This window comes from Falco naumanni, chromosome 6 (genome assembly GCF_017639655.2).
Source record: "Falco naumanni isolate bFalNau1 chromosome 6, bFalNau1.pat, whole genome shotgun sequence".
Classification (NCBI taxonomy): domain Eukaryota; kingdom Metazoa; phylum Chordata; class Aves; order Falconiformes; family Falconidae; genus Falco; species Falco naumanni.
Window position 1 is genome coordinate 48,966,724 of NC_054059.1, and position 14,419 is coordinate 48,981,142.

The window sequence follows — 14,419 nt, forward strand, 5'->3', positions numbered from 1 at the left end:
ATGCGACAGCCGCAGAGGGGCCTGGCCAGAAGAGCTGCCTTCCTCGCCACACGCTGGCGTCCAGATTCCCGTTCTAAAGCAGCCGAGGGGCACCCCGCGTCCCGCGGGCCCTTGCTCCCACGCCAGCGGGAACTTGTCGGCAGGCGCTGGTACCGAGCGAGGCCGCGGACGGCGCCGGGGCTGGGGCGGGGGGGCGGTCCCAGCGCGGCGGCCGCGGGGGCGCACCGGCCCCTGCCCGCACCCCGGGCACCGACCGGGGCCGCTCCCCCGGGGCTCCCCGCCGCGCCGCGGGTCCCTCCCCCCGGCCCTGACGGAGAGTCTGGGGACAAACAGCCCCGCCACCGCCGCCGGGTGCCGTGCCGAGCCGAGGGAAGGGGCGGCCGCGGCGGGGGCGTGCAGGGTGTGTGGGGAGGGGGGCACGGCCGTGCGGCTACATCAGCCCCCGCCTGCCCAGCGCCGGGGCTGCCTGCTGAGCCGCCCAACGGCCCCCAGGCGGCAGCGGCGACTGGGGGACGCTGAGGAGGAGCCGCCTGCGCGGCTCAGCGGCGGCGGGCGGGCCGGACGCGCCGACCGAGCAGCCGCGGCCCGCGGCGGGAGGGGACACCGGCAGCCCAGCCCGCACCGGCAGCGCCATGGCCACCAAGGTGAGCGGCCCCCGGTGCGGCCCGGGGGGTCGTGAGGCGGCTCCGGGGCGCCCCCTGCGCCGAGCCCCCGGTCGCCGAACAGGCCCCGCGGAGGGGCTCGGCGGGCAGCAGCCCCCTCTCGGTGGCGGGCAGGAGGGAGGGAAGCCCCGCGGAGGACGGGCAGCGTTTTGGGGGTCGGGGGAGCCAGTCCCCTCCCTGGGGCTTGCCCCTCGCCGCCGGCCGCGGGAGGGAGGGGAGGAGGGGGCCGCCCGCCGCGCTGCGCTGCGCTGCGCTCGGGCCTCGCCGCCGCCGCCCGGCCCTTCCGAGCGGCGCCGAGGGCTCGGCGGGGCAGCGCCAGCGCCGGAGGAGGGGAAAGTTGTTCTCTGCTTTATTTCTGCCCTGCCGCCCCGCGGCTCGCACGGAGCGACTCTGGGGCCGAAAAGCCGCCGGAGGCCGAGGGCTGCCGCTCCCGCAGCCCGGGCGTCCCTGCCCGCGCCCCCCGTGCCCCGCGAAGCGGCGCTGGCCGGCGGAGCGCGGCGGTGCTGGGGAGAGGCCTCGGCCGCCGGCGGGCCCTGCCACGGGACGGGCGTCCCGGCTGCCCCGCGGCGCTGGGGACCGGGGTCCCGGCCGCCGCACGCCCCCGGCCGCCCCGTCCTGGGGGGGCCGCTCCCGCTGACCCCCGTGAGTGGCACCCAGGGGACGGGCGTGCCGTGTCCCTGTGGGAGCCCGGGGCCGTGGCGTGCTACCTGCTAATGGTAGGGTCTGATTTTACTGGAAAAAAACAACAACCGAACCCGAAAACCAGGAAGTGAAATTACTTTGTTCAGTTCTTCAACAGTATCTGCTATTAACACAACAGTCAAAATTAGCGTGTCCTGTCGGAAACTGGTCTCTTTCTAAATTAACAATATTTATTTACTATATCGGCTGATGAAAGCATGGCTGCTTCTGTAGGTGTGAGTTGACGTCCACCAGTAAATGTTATCTGTAAGCTGCCCAAATATGACAGAAGTCTTTTTTGGTATTCGAAGTAATACTTTGAGTCACCTGATTCCATAACCTTGGCCAGCAGTTTGAAAGCTTCCTTCTGCTGGGGCAGCTCTCGTCTGGTGACGCTGGCTGTGCTGTGCTTCTCAGGACTGAAGCAGTTCTGCATCTTGAATGTATCAAATTTAATGTATAAGTTGCTGTGTCTGTAGCCATGTAAGTTGATGGTCGCTCTTAGTAAACTTTTTCAGAAGCACAGAGAAGTTGGTTTTAGGCTTCAAAATTACTTAGGCGGTTTAAGAAGTATTAATACAGTGAAATTTACATTCTGTTGAGGTTTTAGAATATTGTTGATGGACTCTGTTTTAATACTGGTGCTTTCCACTGGTTTGTGGGATGCGTGTATCACAATAGGTTGATTACATATTAGTAAGTAGCAAGAAAAAATTACTTCTATGTATGCCTTTACTACATAATACAGAGTATGCCAAGCAGGTAACAGTTTACTGTTTCTCTCCTCACTTTGAGGTGCAGGATCCTCATGGGATCCCGTGTTCTGTGCTGAACGGATGAAGCCATTTTATTCATATATTTGGAAACTTTCACTTATTGTTCTTTAAATAATTTGTTTTGAGTCATGGTCTCAGGCTGAAGGGTGCATAATTTCTAACAGTCCTAACCAGGACTGGCTTGAAATCAGGTGGTGTAAGTTCTTTTCATTCTACGCATTGCAAGTTATGGTGATTTACTTTAACTTGAAGGTTAAAATTGAGAAGTGATAGTCAGTAAAGACTTGATACTTTATTGTTATTATTTTCATATGCTGATAACCAAGAGAAGCTTACTTTATCTTCTGTGAGCTTAACCCAGGAGATGTGTCCCTCTCTGGGAACTGCCCCATTTTGCGTTTTAATCTGTTAAACTTGTGCACGTCAGCTATAGTAAAGATTTATTATTTTAATTTTTTTTAACAGTGTAAGGGAGTAACTGGCTCAAGAAACAGATTTTTAGGAGCTTGGCCAACTAACCAGTTGCCATTACACTTGGAAAGTAAATTTTGGTTTTTTTAAATTGTAAATAAACTTCTCACCTTCTGCTTGTGTTCCTTCCAAGATAGCCTGCTTTTAAAAGGAATATGCAAAGAATATTTGTATTGTATGTGAACAAACGTTAACAAAACTACACTATAATTAGGCATGTGCAGTGTGAATTTCTCAAACTTTAATGGTGTGTATCTGGTAGGGGCAACTAACGGTCAGGCCTGGCCTGTGCTGCATGGGCACATGAATAACTTGCTGTTTAAATTAGAATATGTTTTCCAAGGAGGGCTGAGTGAAAACTCCGGTCTTGATTTGAATGCTTTCAGTGATGGAAAGTTCAGTCTGCCTATCTCTCTTTTTTCTTTTTTTTTTTTTTTTTTTAACCCATCAACTGTCTTGCTGGTTGGTGTGTCTTTATTTTTAATCTAAATTCGACCAGCTTCTCTTTTCAGTTGTATCCTTTTGTCTACAAGATTTACAAGTGCTTTTATCAGAGTGTTAGGTTACTGGGGGGGGCGGGGAGGGGAAACGGGTATTTCTTTCTTCAGCAGCTAGCTTGTAAACCTTGGCCAATTTTCTTGCCTCCCACTTTGGTGAACCACAGCAATTAAGCTCCTAGGGTTTTCCAGTATGAAGAGGTGGTCTACAGTCATGTAATATGCTGGCTCTTGTCTGTACCATTCAACTCACTGGCCTTCTAAATTGAAATAATAAAAACTTTTAGAGGAAAGGACTACCACCTTCTTGCAAAAAGGCCTTTACCTATGCTTTCCTAGCGTATTTGTTAACTGGCAGCTTGGTAGGAAGTCTTTTGTTGAAAGAGGTGAGGGGTGGCTGTAGGCTGTAAGTGCTCTGTGGAGGCTCTGTCTGACCATGCTGTGAGCGGAGCTAGCAGTCACCATTGCTCCTTCTCCTTCCTTGCTCCCCATCCTGCGTTGTTTGTACATCCCAGCAGCTGATTCTAACACTTGCCAGGCCTGTCTTTGAGCTACTGTAGGTTGCTGAAATAGCAAAAGATTAACTGCAGTGGGGCCATTTTCTCCAGTTCTTGCAGCTACTGTACCTCCCTAGTTTGCTCAGAGCTGGTGCAAAAGGTTGAGTGGTGTGGCAAAGGTGGGAGGGGGAGACTGACCTTCATGGTGAAGGGTGGAAATATAAATGGGAAATGGAGGATCTGAGACTTCTGGTGGCAGTTCTTTGGTTGGCTAGATCCTTTCTGTAATTTGGCAGTGGATTTTGTGATTCCCTACAGGCTTGCTCAAGGTCATATGCTCTAAAAACTGAAGCAAATGAGGGGAAAAAAAGAACCAACCAACAACAACAGGATTGTTTAGGATATATTAACCTGCAAAGTTTTACAGTAATTGAACTGAACCTGACTTCAGATGTAGGCAATTTCATATCGGTGTTTAAGAACTGGTACGTTAAGCTAGATGTTTTATTTTGGATGCTTCCTTCAGAAACAGCTGAGCTTACTAATTCCATGTTTTTAACTGCATTACAAAAGAAGGCAAAAAGTGCCTGAGCCTAAAAGAGTAAAGCTTAAAAAATTAAACACTTAGTCACAAAGAAAATACAATACTGTGAATGTGTTTCAGTGATAGTTGCTTGCAAAAGCCACAGATGATTCTCATTCCTCTATACGTTCCTTCTTGACTTCTGTTGCCTTTCTTTACCCACTAGAGTTTGCCAAGTCCCGGCTTTACTCATGCCCTTCCTTTTGTTTTTGAGTTGCGGTAAATAGGGAGAGCTAGAAATGCCAGGAAGTGATATGCTGGCTTTTAAATAATGTGCTCCCTACCTTAGTCTATTTTTAGAGTTATTTATTTTTTTAAAATGTAGGCAAGTCCTTTTTTTGAAAAGGCTGATGTTTTGCCACTTTTGAAGTCCTAACTTAAGGAGGAGGTAATGATATTAAGAAAAGGTGATAGGTTATGTCCATGGTGATGGTCAAGACTGTTCTTCCAAATGTGTGCCTCTAAGGTGTGGTGGGGGTTTTAATTTAAGTTGAAAGTTTATAGGAGTAACACTGTTGAAGTTGATGACATTACTTTTACAAGCTGGGTATATTACAAGCAAGATACTGATAAGTTTAATGAGGTTAGGCCCCTCTTTGTGTCAATAGCAACAGATTTTTTTCTTTGTTACTTTTGGGGCAACTGAGTTCTACCACCATGTTCTTGATTGTTCAATGGTTTATCTACTTTAAGAATTCATTTATTTGGTTCTGTTTGTAGGACTGGGCCCTTTTGTGTGGGAAGAAGTCCCTTGAGATGAAAGCTTAGACTGAATATTCTGTTCTTAAAAAGAAGGTATAGCTTAGCAATACTTCTAAAACATGGAAGTGTTGTTCAAGACTTTGTTGTCCATCTAATCATGTTGGAATATCTCTTGTGAATGTCACTAACCAGGTATAGTAGAATTCAGCATGGTTCTTGTAATTGTGGTAAGGGAAGATGGCTATTTATGTATGAAAATTTTAGGTAGGAAAACCCAACACATTAGACTTAAAATAATTTTTTCTTAAGTGCGTATCCTTCGTTTCATCTTTCTGTTTGGTTCTCTATTGCTGTTACTAGTATAAGACTCCCCAAAGAAGTCTCATACTTTCCTTTGTGCCATCACAAAGCTGTTTGTATGTTTGCATTACGAATCAGGCAGAGATAATTCTTTGTTCTGATTTGCAGCTGCGAGGTGAAGCATCCCTCTGTGCTAAATCCTCCAAAATACCCAAACTTTGTGTTCTGCAAGTCTGCCTTCTGTATTGTCGTAACTTTCAAAGTAGACTTTCCTGGGAAATCTCATCCTAAGAGAATATTCAGTTAATAAATCTTAATACATCTGTGAGGTAGGATGAACCTGTACTATGCAGATCACTTCATTCAGTATGTTCCATTATTTAAATTCAGCAAAGCAAGATGTAATACAAAGAAGGACATCATGGTTGATTTATATATGTAGGATGTGATGGAACAAAATTAATTAGGTGAAGTAATAACTTTTATTTTTATGGTCTTAATTATATGAAAAGTTGTTTGGGTTTTTTTTTTAAGCTGTAAATAAGTAGATGTGAAGATATTTCCTGGGATGACTTTGATTATTTTGGTTTGGTTAGTTGGTTTTGTTTTTTTATAGGGCAACAAGATGACTAAAGAAGGTGAAACTATTTGGTAACACAAATTTACCACAGATTCCTGACCTATTGATGGAGCAGGATGTTAGGGTGAGCACAAGAACTGATACAGTCTTATTTTACGAAGATACAGGGTTTCAGCTTTTTGTCTTTGTCTGACCTTATGATCTTTTAAAAGTTCAGTGGTAAGTGGGTTATTGCAGTTGCTAGTGCAAGGCTTCTCATTTCTATGCTGGGAAGCTGGAGAGCTGGTGAGATTCTATATGATGCTATGGTTGGCTAATGATTCCTCTGACTCAGTTTTTCAAAGTTATTTTAAGCACCTAGGCATTGAGTCATCTGAGACTCATTACCAAAGGTTGTCATTTCAAAACATGATTACAGTAGCTAAACAGAAGGAAGTCTGGTATCAGATGTTATAAGCTTCATCTGGTTATATAGATTCCGTGATTCAGATTTTCACTGTGGTAGAATTTCTCCATGTATTGGTATTATTCCTGCAAGAAGTCTTTCCAGTTAACTGTGTCTTTGTAAAAAAACAAACAACCAAAAAAAAAAAACCAACCAAAAAAAACCCCCAAACCACCCCAACACACAATATTGACTTAATTCCATTTTTTTCAAGGTTTTCCTTTTCCTCTTTTAGAACCTCTGATATTCAGGTTTTGAAAAAGCTCATGAATTGTTGAATATCCACACTTTCTTTTGTTTATAAAATCCTCGTTATTTGATTGGGAGATTTTGTAAATTTCAGAGTTTACAGAGGTTACAAAAGGAAAAATGGTGTGAGAAATTTGTTGTAAATATACAGGTTCCCTCCTGTATTAAATTTACAAGCAATTGCAACATTGATGGTGTTGGAAGCAGTCTTGCAAAACATTACAAAATGTGTAAAATAGTGGGAGTGATTTTTTTTCAAGCAGCAGGGCAGTAGGACAGATCAACATTTAGATAACTGGAATTATTTAAAGTAAATAACTATTGCGATGTTCAGCATTTAAAGCTAAACCTGTTTAATTCAAAGCATGTTTCACAATTACAAGATCATTCAAATTAACTTTATACTTCTCTGAGGGGGCAAAAATCAGAGCTTGTGCTTTTGCTTTCTTTAGTTGTATTCCTGCTTTCTCAGCAATTTAGGATTGGAAAGGAGCTTCCCAAGTAACACAAAGTTCAAAAAAACAAAGCAGTCTTGTAGTAGTCCAATGAGAAAAATACAAATGCTACTCAAGAGAAGAAAATATGTGTATTACTTACTGGAAAATTTAACTTAAACTCTGAGCCTCAATGTTTTTTCCAAAGCAGCCTTTCTCTGAGCTTTGTGTGGGTAAGTAACCCCCATAAAAAAAAGATGGTGGTGGTGAGGGCAATTAATACCAGAATCATTTAACTTTGACAGATAGCCCTCTGTGAGACCCACAGTAAGAGGAGAAGGGCACAAGGGACAACTCTTCTTGTAGGGAGCTGCCTTATACACAGGCTGATCCAGCTGTTGTGTAGTTGCAAGGGGACATTTGGGACATAGCGTGGTATGAAGGGCACGTGAACCATCCTGGGCACTGCTAGTAAGAGGGTGTGTGCTCATAATAAGTGTGCCGGATAAAGTCAAACCAGTGACTGTATGTGAACAATTTTTTTTTTTTTTTTTTTTCAGTAGAAACTCTGCACATCATCCTGTATTTTAGAGCAACTCTTTGACTGGGTCCTGCCCCTTAAAGGAAACTGCTGTACAGGAGGGGTTTCCAATGTGCAAAATAGGTGGCTGGAAGGAGGAGGAGGTGGTAGGAAGGTAGGCAGTGCAGCTTGATAGGGGTCCCTTGGGAGTCCAGGCAGAACAGCTGCTTCTGGGGATGAGCAGCCATGCCTGACCTGGGGTTTCTGCAAGCGGGACTTGCCCAGGTGAAATCACTCAGCCCTACTCTTGTAGAAAGTGGGACTGATGTACAACTGGTTGATGGGTGTTTTCTTATGACTTATTGTTTTATTCCTGACTTCTGCTCTGAGTTGCCATCTGCTCCTCCTTGGCAAGGGAACTGTTGTGCTTTTATTTTGTGTATTCATATGGTGTCTTTGTTTATACACAGTAGGTTTTGGACTTGCTTGGCTTTTCCTAGCCTTCTGAGACTGCAGTTCTCAATGTTCAGAGCAAAAATAAGTTGTTCTCTTGATTCTAAATGAATTCAAGCAAAGTGTTTATTTTCCTGGCTGATACAACAACATGGCTGATTTTCAAGAACAACTATAAAAATCCTCTTAGGATAGCTTCTTCCGTACGAGGATTTCTTTTTCTTTGCAATGATTATATGGGTGGTTTCCAAAAGAAAGACTATTGATATAAGGCTATTACATGTATTGTTCCTGCTATTTCCAGTTTAAATCCTGGGATTCCCTGGAGAGCCTGTACAACTCAGCTTTCTGCAGCCGTAAAGTCATGACTGATAAGGCACTTCATTTTGTCCTACAACTTCATCAGATCTGAGAATTAAGCTTAAATATTTGATTTCCTCCACTGCATTAATTCTTGGGGGGGGGGGGTGTTTGGGGTGTTTAAGATTTAATTCAGTAATTGAATATTGCAATAACACATGACAATATAATGTAATTAGTGCTTACCTAGTTACAGCACAGTTCTTTCACCAGTACTGTAATTTCCTCCCTTAATAGCCCTGTGTTTGTCTTCTGAAAATGGTTGCTTATGGAGTACAAAATTAAGCATCTTCCTTGCTGCAAATAAATAAACTAGATTCTTGGAAGTTTGTGTATGCTTGTTGAATTGTAATTATTGTATCAACAGCTCTGTTGCATTCTGTCAAGCTGCCAAATTTTCGAGTAATTTCTAAGGAAGTAGAAATTCAAACTTCCTGATTTCTTTCATGCTTTCTGTCACTGTAAAGGGTGCTGGTACAAGAAAAGTTTGTGTGGTGTCCCATTTAAATCAATTCCTAGATAATGGAAGATGCAGATTTGTAAAGGAGAGACTTTAAATGTTTTATGACTTAATCTAGTTCTGTCATTCATTATCTCTTTCTTTTTTTTCTTTTTTTTAATTCTTCTGTCCAGGTGTTTGTTTATTGATCTGTTTACTTAAAGTGGGATAGGGCAATAATGCTAGTGTGCACATTGCATTAAATTGTAGGTGACTAATGTCCATTCAAGTGCTGGGTATTCTCTGGCCAGGTCCAAGTGAGTGAGCTTTGCTTATTTGAGGTACTGTTTAATGTGCCCAGTTTGTAACTTTACAGGGTGTTGTACTTGTCTATGCTGTTGACAGAAGAACTCTAAAATAGCTGTAGGCTTGGGTACATTAGAACCCATAAAACATGAACTTTGCCTGGTTTTATAGTAAAGAAGCTTTATCTGATGAAATGGTAATACATCTATGTTAGTATAATAGTTTCCTCACTTGTCTTCACAAAATAAAACTAAACTTAGGAATGGTTCAGTTACTGGGCTTTCATAAAGTAGTGTTTATAAAAGGGCTGAGATCCCAAAGCATTACTATATTGGTTAATGCTGGTTACTCAAGTAACAGAGAAATCAGCAGAATTCAGTGTTGAGGATCTGTTCTGCTGCATTTGAGATTTTCCCAGCTGTCTTCAGTTAACATGCTGTTAAGCACTTGTTTTCCTATTAATATTACCAGTGTTTGGGGCTTCAAAGTGGTACAACTATTCCATTCTGTATTTTACAGGTCAAGTGTTATTTGAAGTAGCATAATTTTAATGTGTAGGTAGTTGGCTTTGGTAGTGCTTCATTTGCTTCTAGACTGGCCTGTGCAGCATGTTGAAATGCACAACGTGTAGTAGTGTGGCAAACCTGAAAAGGCTTGAAATTTATTAGATAACCTTAGCGAAACTTTGTGCCTCTCCAGTTAATTGGGATAATTACTGTTTGGTTTTTTCCAATCTCTGGTCTCGTAGAGGCAGCACTATTGTCTGACTAAAAGCTGTCCTAATGAGTAGATCACAATGTGGCAGTTCTATGGTGAATGCTGCAGGCTTTTCCTGAAACATTCGCTTCTTGCTGACTTTGTTCTTTGGGGGCAGGACTGGGAGGGTGCAGTACCGATTGCCCTAAAGTTTCAGGCAAACATCAGGGGACTTGGCACGGCAGACTACTGAAACACACAGTTAAATACTGGTTCAGCAAACAGTTGCAAGTGTTGCAGTTTGATTTCAGAGCCAGTAATGATTAATCTCGGCAGAGATTTTAATCATGCTTGAGATAAATGCATCCTGCCTGGCATCCATAAATACAAACCCATGCTGTACTTGCTGCAGTTGTGTGTCCTGGTGTAACTGGAATTAATCTTTGCTAATTTGGAATTGTTTAGTCCCCAGTCTATTTGGGGACCTGGAAGAGGTTTGTATTTGGAAAGGAAAATATGGGGAACTCTGAGCACTTGGAGCAGTGCAGTAAACTGATTCTGAAGAAGGTCTTCTGATAGCATTGGAGCTCCTCACTCATGCTTAGAAGTTTTGCAGTACATTGTTAATAACTGATAACTGGTTTATAAGTTATGTTTTGAAAAACAACAAAAAAAGATTTCAAGTGCTTGACCCAACTGAAAGCTCAGACAGATGTGATTCACAGGGCTATTTGAATTGGTATTTGGAAATATTTCTAAATCGTGTGGGTGTCTGGCATGTATTTCTGCAACTGAATTTCCCTTGCTTTTGTATTGCTTGGGTGCATGGGGATTTTGTTTCTTGGTTTGACAGTGCTTCATAAATGAATTGGTATGAACACAAAAGTTAACTGGGCACCTCTTTTAATAGTGTATGATGGTTCTTTTGAAAGTATTAGAATTTGAATGCTACTTAAAACTGCTGAGCTACTTATAGATAATCCACAGACCTTGAAATTCTTAAGCAGTATTTTAAATCTGGAAAATATCACAGTTTCCCTTTGTTTTTTTTCATGTTCTGTGGCAGTGGTTATCTGCTCACCTGATTTGTAACTGCATGGAAAGAAGCTATAATTTGTTTTTATACCTTAAGTAAAAACTGTTACATTCTAACACTTAAGAGATCTTAGTCTTATAACAATTTTAGTCCTCATACTGCATCAGTAACTTTTAGTTCTCCATGCTTTAGCTGAACAAGGGGCCTGCTGATGTGAGGGAATTCGCTTGAATGCAAGTTCTTTGTGTGTTGCCTGTAATGCTGGCCAGGAGTGTGTTTCAATGGGCTTTGGGGTGTGCTGATGTTTGCTTACAGGTAGACAGCTGTAAAGAAGCTGATGTTCTTCAAATAAAAAATAAGATATATAACTGGCCAGCTGGACTAGCCTGAACAGAGTTCAGGTCTTCTTTCCTGACAAAAAAAAAAAAAAAGGGCCTATTTTCAGCCAGATGGTGAAGTCCTGTGTGGTAGATCTGAAGAACTAATCTGTCCTCACTGAGGAAAGCCTGAGTTCCTGAAACGGCTAGTAAGTCATTGTCTTTATTACTAGAGAAAATGTTTCCAAGTCTTTTGTAACACTTGAAAACTTACCTAGTCGCTTCTTTCTTACACAAAATCATGACAGAAATAGTTTCAAGGTAAGCTTATTACACCTTTATTCTAATTGTGAAAGTACCAGTGGTTTAAGACCCATGCATGTTGGTGGGAATAGAGTATTTCAGTACTGTCCCTTACCCTATAAATGCTTCAAACTGTTTTGTGCTTTTTGGAAACTCTTCATGCCTTGTTAATTATCTTGTGGTATGAGGTAGGACTTTTGATACACTGTGAATACTTAATTAAGTACCTGCCTGAAGTATTGTAGGCACATGCAGCTTCTGAGGCCAAAGAGATGCTCCCTGTTCTGCATCTGCTGTCTGCAAGAATGTTTTATTAGCAGGAAGAAACAATGTAAGTCCTTGTTTCTTAGCTTTTTATCTATATTTATTTTGCTTCTAATGTGCTTATAGTCATTGGTGCTGACGTCAAATGACTAGCTGCAGGCTACTGAACATACTTTAGAGTTGAAAAATTGTTCAGAAGAAAGTGAGCCAGCAGGTCAAGAGACACATTTTTAATGTTAATTTGTAGAGTAATGTGAGGATCCAGCAGTTAGTTACAGCTGGTGAGGGAACTTGGAGTAATGATATCTGAATATAGTGACCTCTCTGTCAAGAACCCCACTTCTTGACTGAACTTGGTTTCATTTTTTGGATGAGTTTGTTTTAATTCTGATATTATTGAAAGCAAAAAATAATTGTGTTAGACAAGAAATGTAATACTAAACGGAAGTTTTTATTAAACAAGATAATTTTAATTTTTACTTACTGTTTAGTAACATCGTAGTATAAAACTAATTTGAAGGGATGGTTCAGTTTCTTCAGGCTAGTTCTTCAAGGGTTTTTTTTCTAGGCAGTAGTTGTTGAGCACATACAATGATGTCTAGCACTGTACAAGAAATATATATTTTTACCATTTGCTCTGTGCTAGTTTAAAAAGATAAGCATTGGGGTCTTTTCTTCTTTGTAGTAAATCTTCATCGCTTTAACTGGCAATTACAACAATAATGTATAATCTCCTCAATTCCTAAGGTAAGGCTTCTGTGGGAGGCAGGACAGAAGGTAGCTGTCTTTCCAGGCTGAGCGGCATAGGCATTTAAAGAGACACTTGGATTTCTGCATAGAGTATCCAGGTGTACTTTGCCTAGTCGTCTGATACAGTTGTGGTAGAGGGACTAAACTGAAGAGAATTTTTTTGCCAAATCATAGCTCCAGACATTGCAACTTTTGCAGTGAAAATCTCTTCAGTATTGGAGTACGTACTGGCTTTTGGACAAGCTCTGGTTTGAGGATTAAGGGTGGGGGAAAGGTTAAATCCTATCTTTTACATAGCCACTGTTGGAGTGTCCTCAGTGCTCTGAGGTAGGAAAGAGGTGTGGAACTCCTGCCTGTATTTCTGAAGTACTTCTGTTACTGTTTTTCTAAGCTCTTTGGACAGTAGTTGTTCTAAATTTCATTCAGTACCCATAGTAATATCCACAGTGGGATTTAATGTGTGTTTTGACTTGCTGAGAGTTTTTTTTCAAAGATGTACTGATTAAAACATGGTGACTTAAGAAGTCTGTGAACAGTGAAATGAAACAGTGGTTAAACTGTCATTTAGAGCCTTGCCTACCCTACCTTGTTTCTGTAGCTTCACCTGACGCAGTGAAGACAGCTAGGGGTTTAGTGCTGACATCAGCTGATGTCTTGTCAGATGTCTTACAGTTGTTCTAAGCAGTAAACTACCTCAAGAACAATATTACAGTAATCACAGAGCAAAGCTGTGAAAGATGAAACAGTACAGAAGCAGAAAATGCAAAAAATAATCTCAGGTTAATTGTCTTTTGTTTGCAGAGTATTACCACTTTTTAGATTAAACACTTTATTTTGAACTTCTGAATGTGATCAGAATATTCTGCCAATTTCTGAACAGATTTATTTGCAGCTAGGCTTTTGTCTTTTTCTTTCTGCTTCCTTAATTTTGTTAATCCTGGGATCCCAGTCTGCATCCCAGGTATGCTATTTCTATTTTACTCCATTAGAACTTCCTTTTAGAATTAATATTTTATTTCTGAAAGCACTATTGGTGGGAAAATCAATTCTGGGAAAAAAAAAAAAAACCAACCAAACAACCAAACTAAAAAGCCTCCCTCAAAAATGTAACCAAGCTAACAAAACCAAACCCACATCCAAAAAACTTGTAAAGAATGAATACAACAAAGTCTGGGAAGACAGAAATGCATTTTACTGTTCTATGCTTCCAGGTGTGATCAACACTATTGCTTATCAGTGTTTCACAAGCAGCTGGTTTCAAAGGCTTATTGTTAGATCTACTGAAGCATATTTGTACTAACTGCAGTTTTTACAGCAAACTTTTCTGAAGTTTATTCATAACAGAAATGTTACAGGAGTTACTTGAGGTGACTAAAAGCCCTTTGTTGTTCATTCCAGCTAAAAGCTTAAACTGCTGTCCTAGAAGAAAAGTTCAAGTCTGCTTACTGTCAAGGCTATTTAAAATTTAAGGACTTGACTTGTGAGGAAGAGTCCTACCTCAACAACAACAAAAGCTGATGCTAATGTTTAACATTATTTTTTTTTTTAAGATGTTTTACCAGGCTTCCCCAGTTATAGTTTCCACTTCTGCAGTGGGATGCAGGTTCCTCTGAGAAGACTTATCTGCCCCATTTACTTTCCAAAACAGAAATACGGAATTTGGTCCTCTTTCTGTGCATCTGGGAGCTGCTACCACTGACAGAAAGACAGGAAACGGGAGGCGAAGTGTGAACCTGGAAGGTGTTGCCACCGTTGCTGCTGTGATGTAGCAGTTGTCTTTGAGGCAGTGGCACCAAGCAAATTAAACCTGTGAATCCCTGTTCCTTGAAAAGAGCATGCTGGATGGCGGAAGCACTGAACTGCTGAAGCACCAACTACTAAAAGGAAAGTGTGCGTTTATTTACAGGAATTTCATGATATAAACCTTCTATGGATATTTCCTTTGTACTATCTGCCACTGCCAGCTGTCCAATAGAAGCAGTAGTGGGACGAGTTTCCTAAACTTTAACACATGGCTGAAATGGGAGAATTTATGGCATAACAAAAGAGGTTTTTCTAGTACAATGAAGTCCTGTCCGTAGGGAAATAATTTTCAAAG

At 42.1% G+C, this 14,419-nt stretch overlaps 1 protein-coding gene across 1 annotated transcript in view; it reads left to right on the forward strand.

The window, feature by feature from the left end:
- The first annotated feature begins 397 nt into the window (after positions 1 to 397).
- The window catches only part of SNX9 (sorting nexin 9), a 63,466-nt gene continuing 49,444 nt past the window's right edge, over positions 398 to 14,419 (forward strand). Inside the window, exon 1 of the mRNA XM_040597193.1 lies at positions 398 to 644. Within this exon, the coding sequence (XP_040453127.1) occupies positions 633 to 644 (12 nt within the window). The 5' untranslated portion in view covers positions 398 to 632. The remainder of the gene's footprint in view (positions 645 to 14,419) is intronic.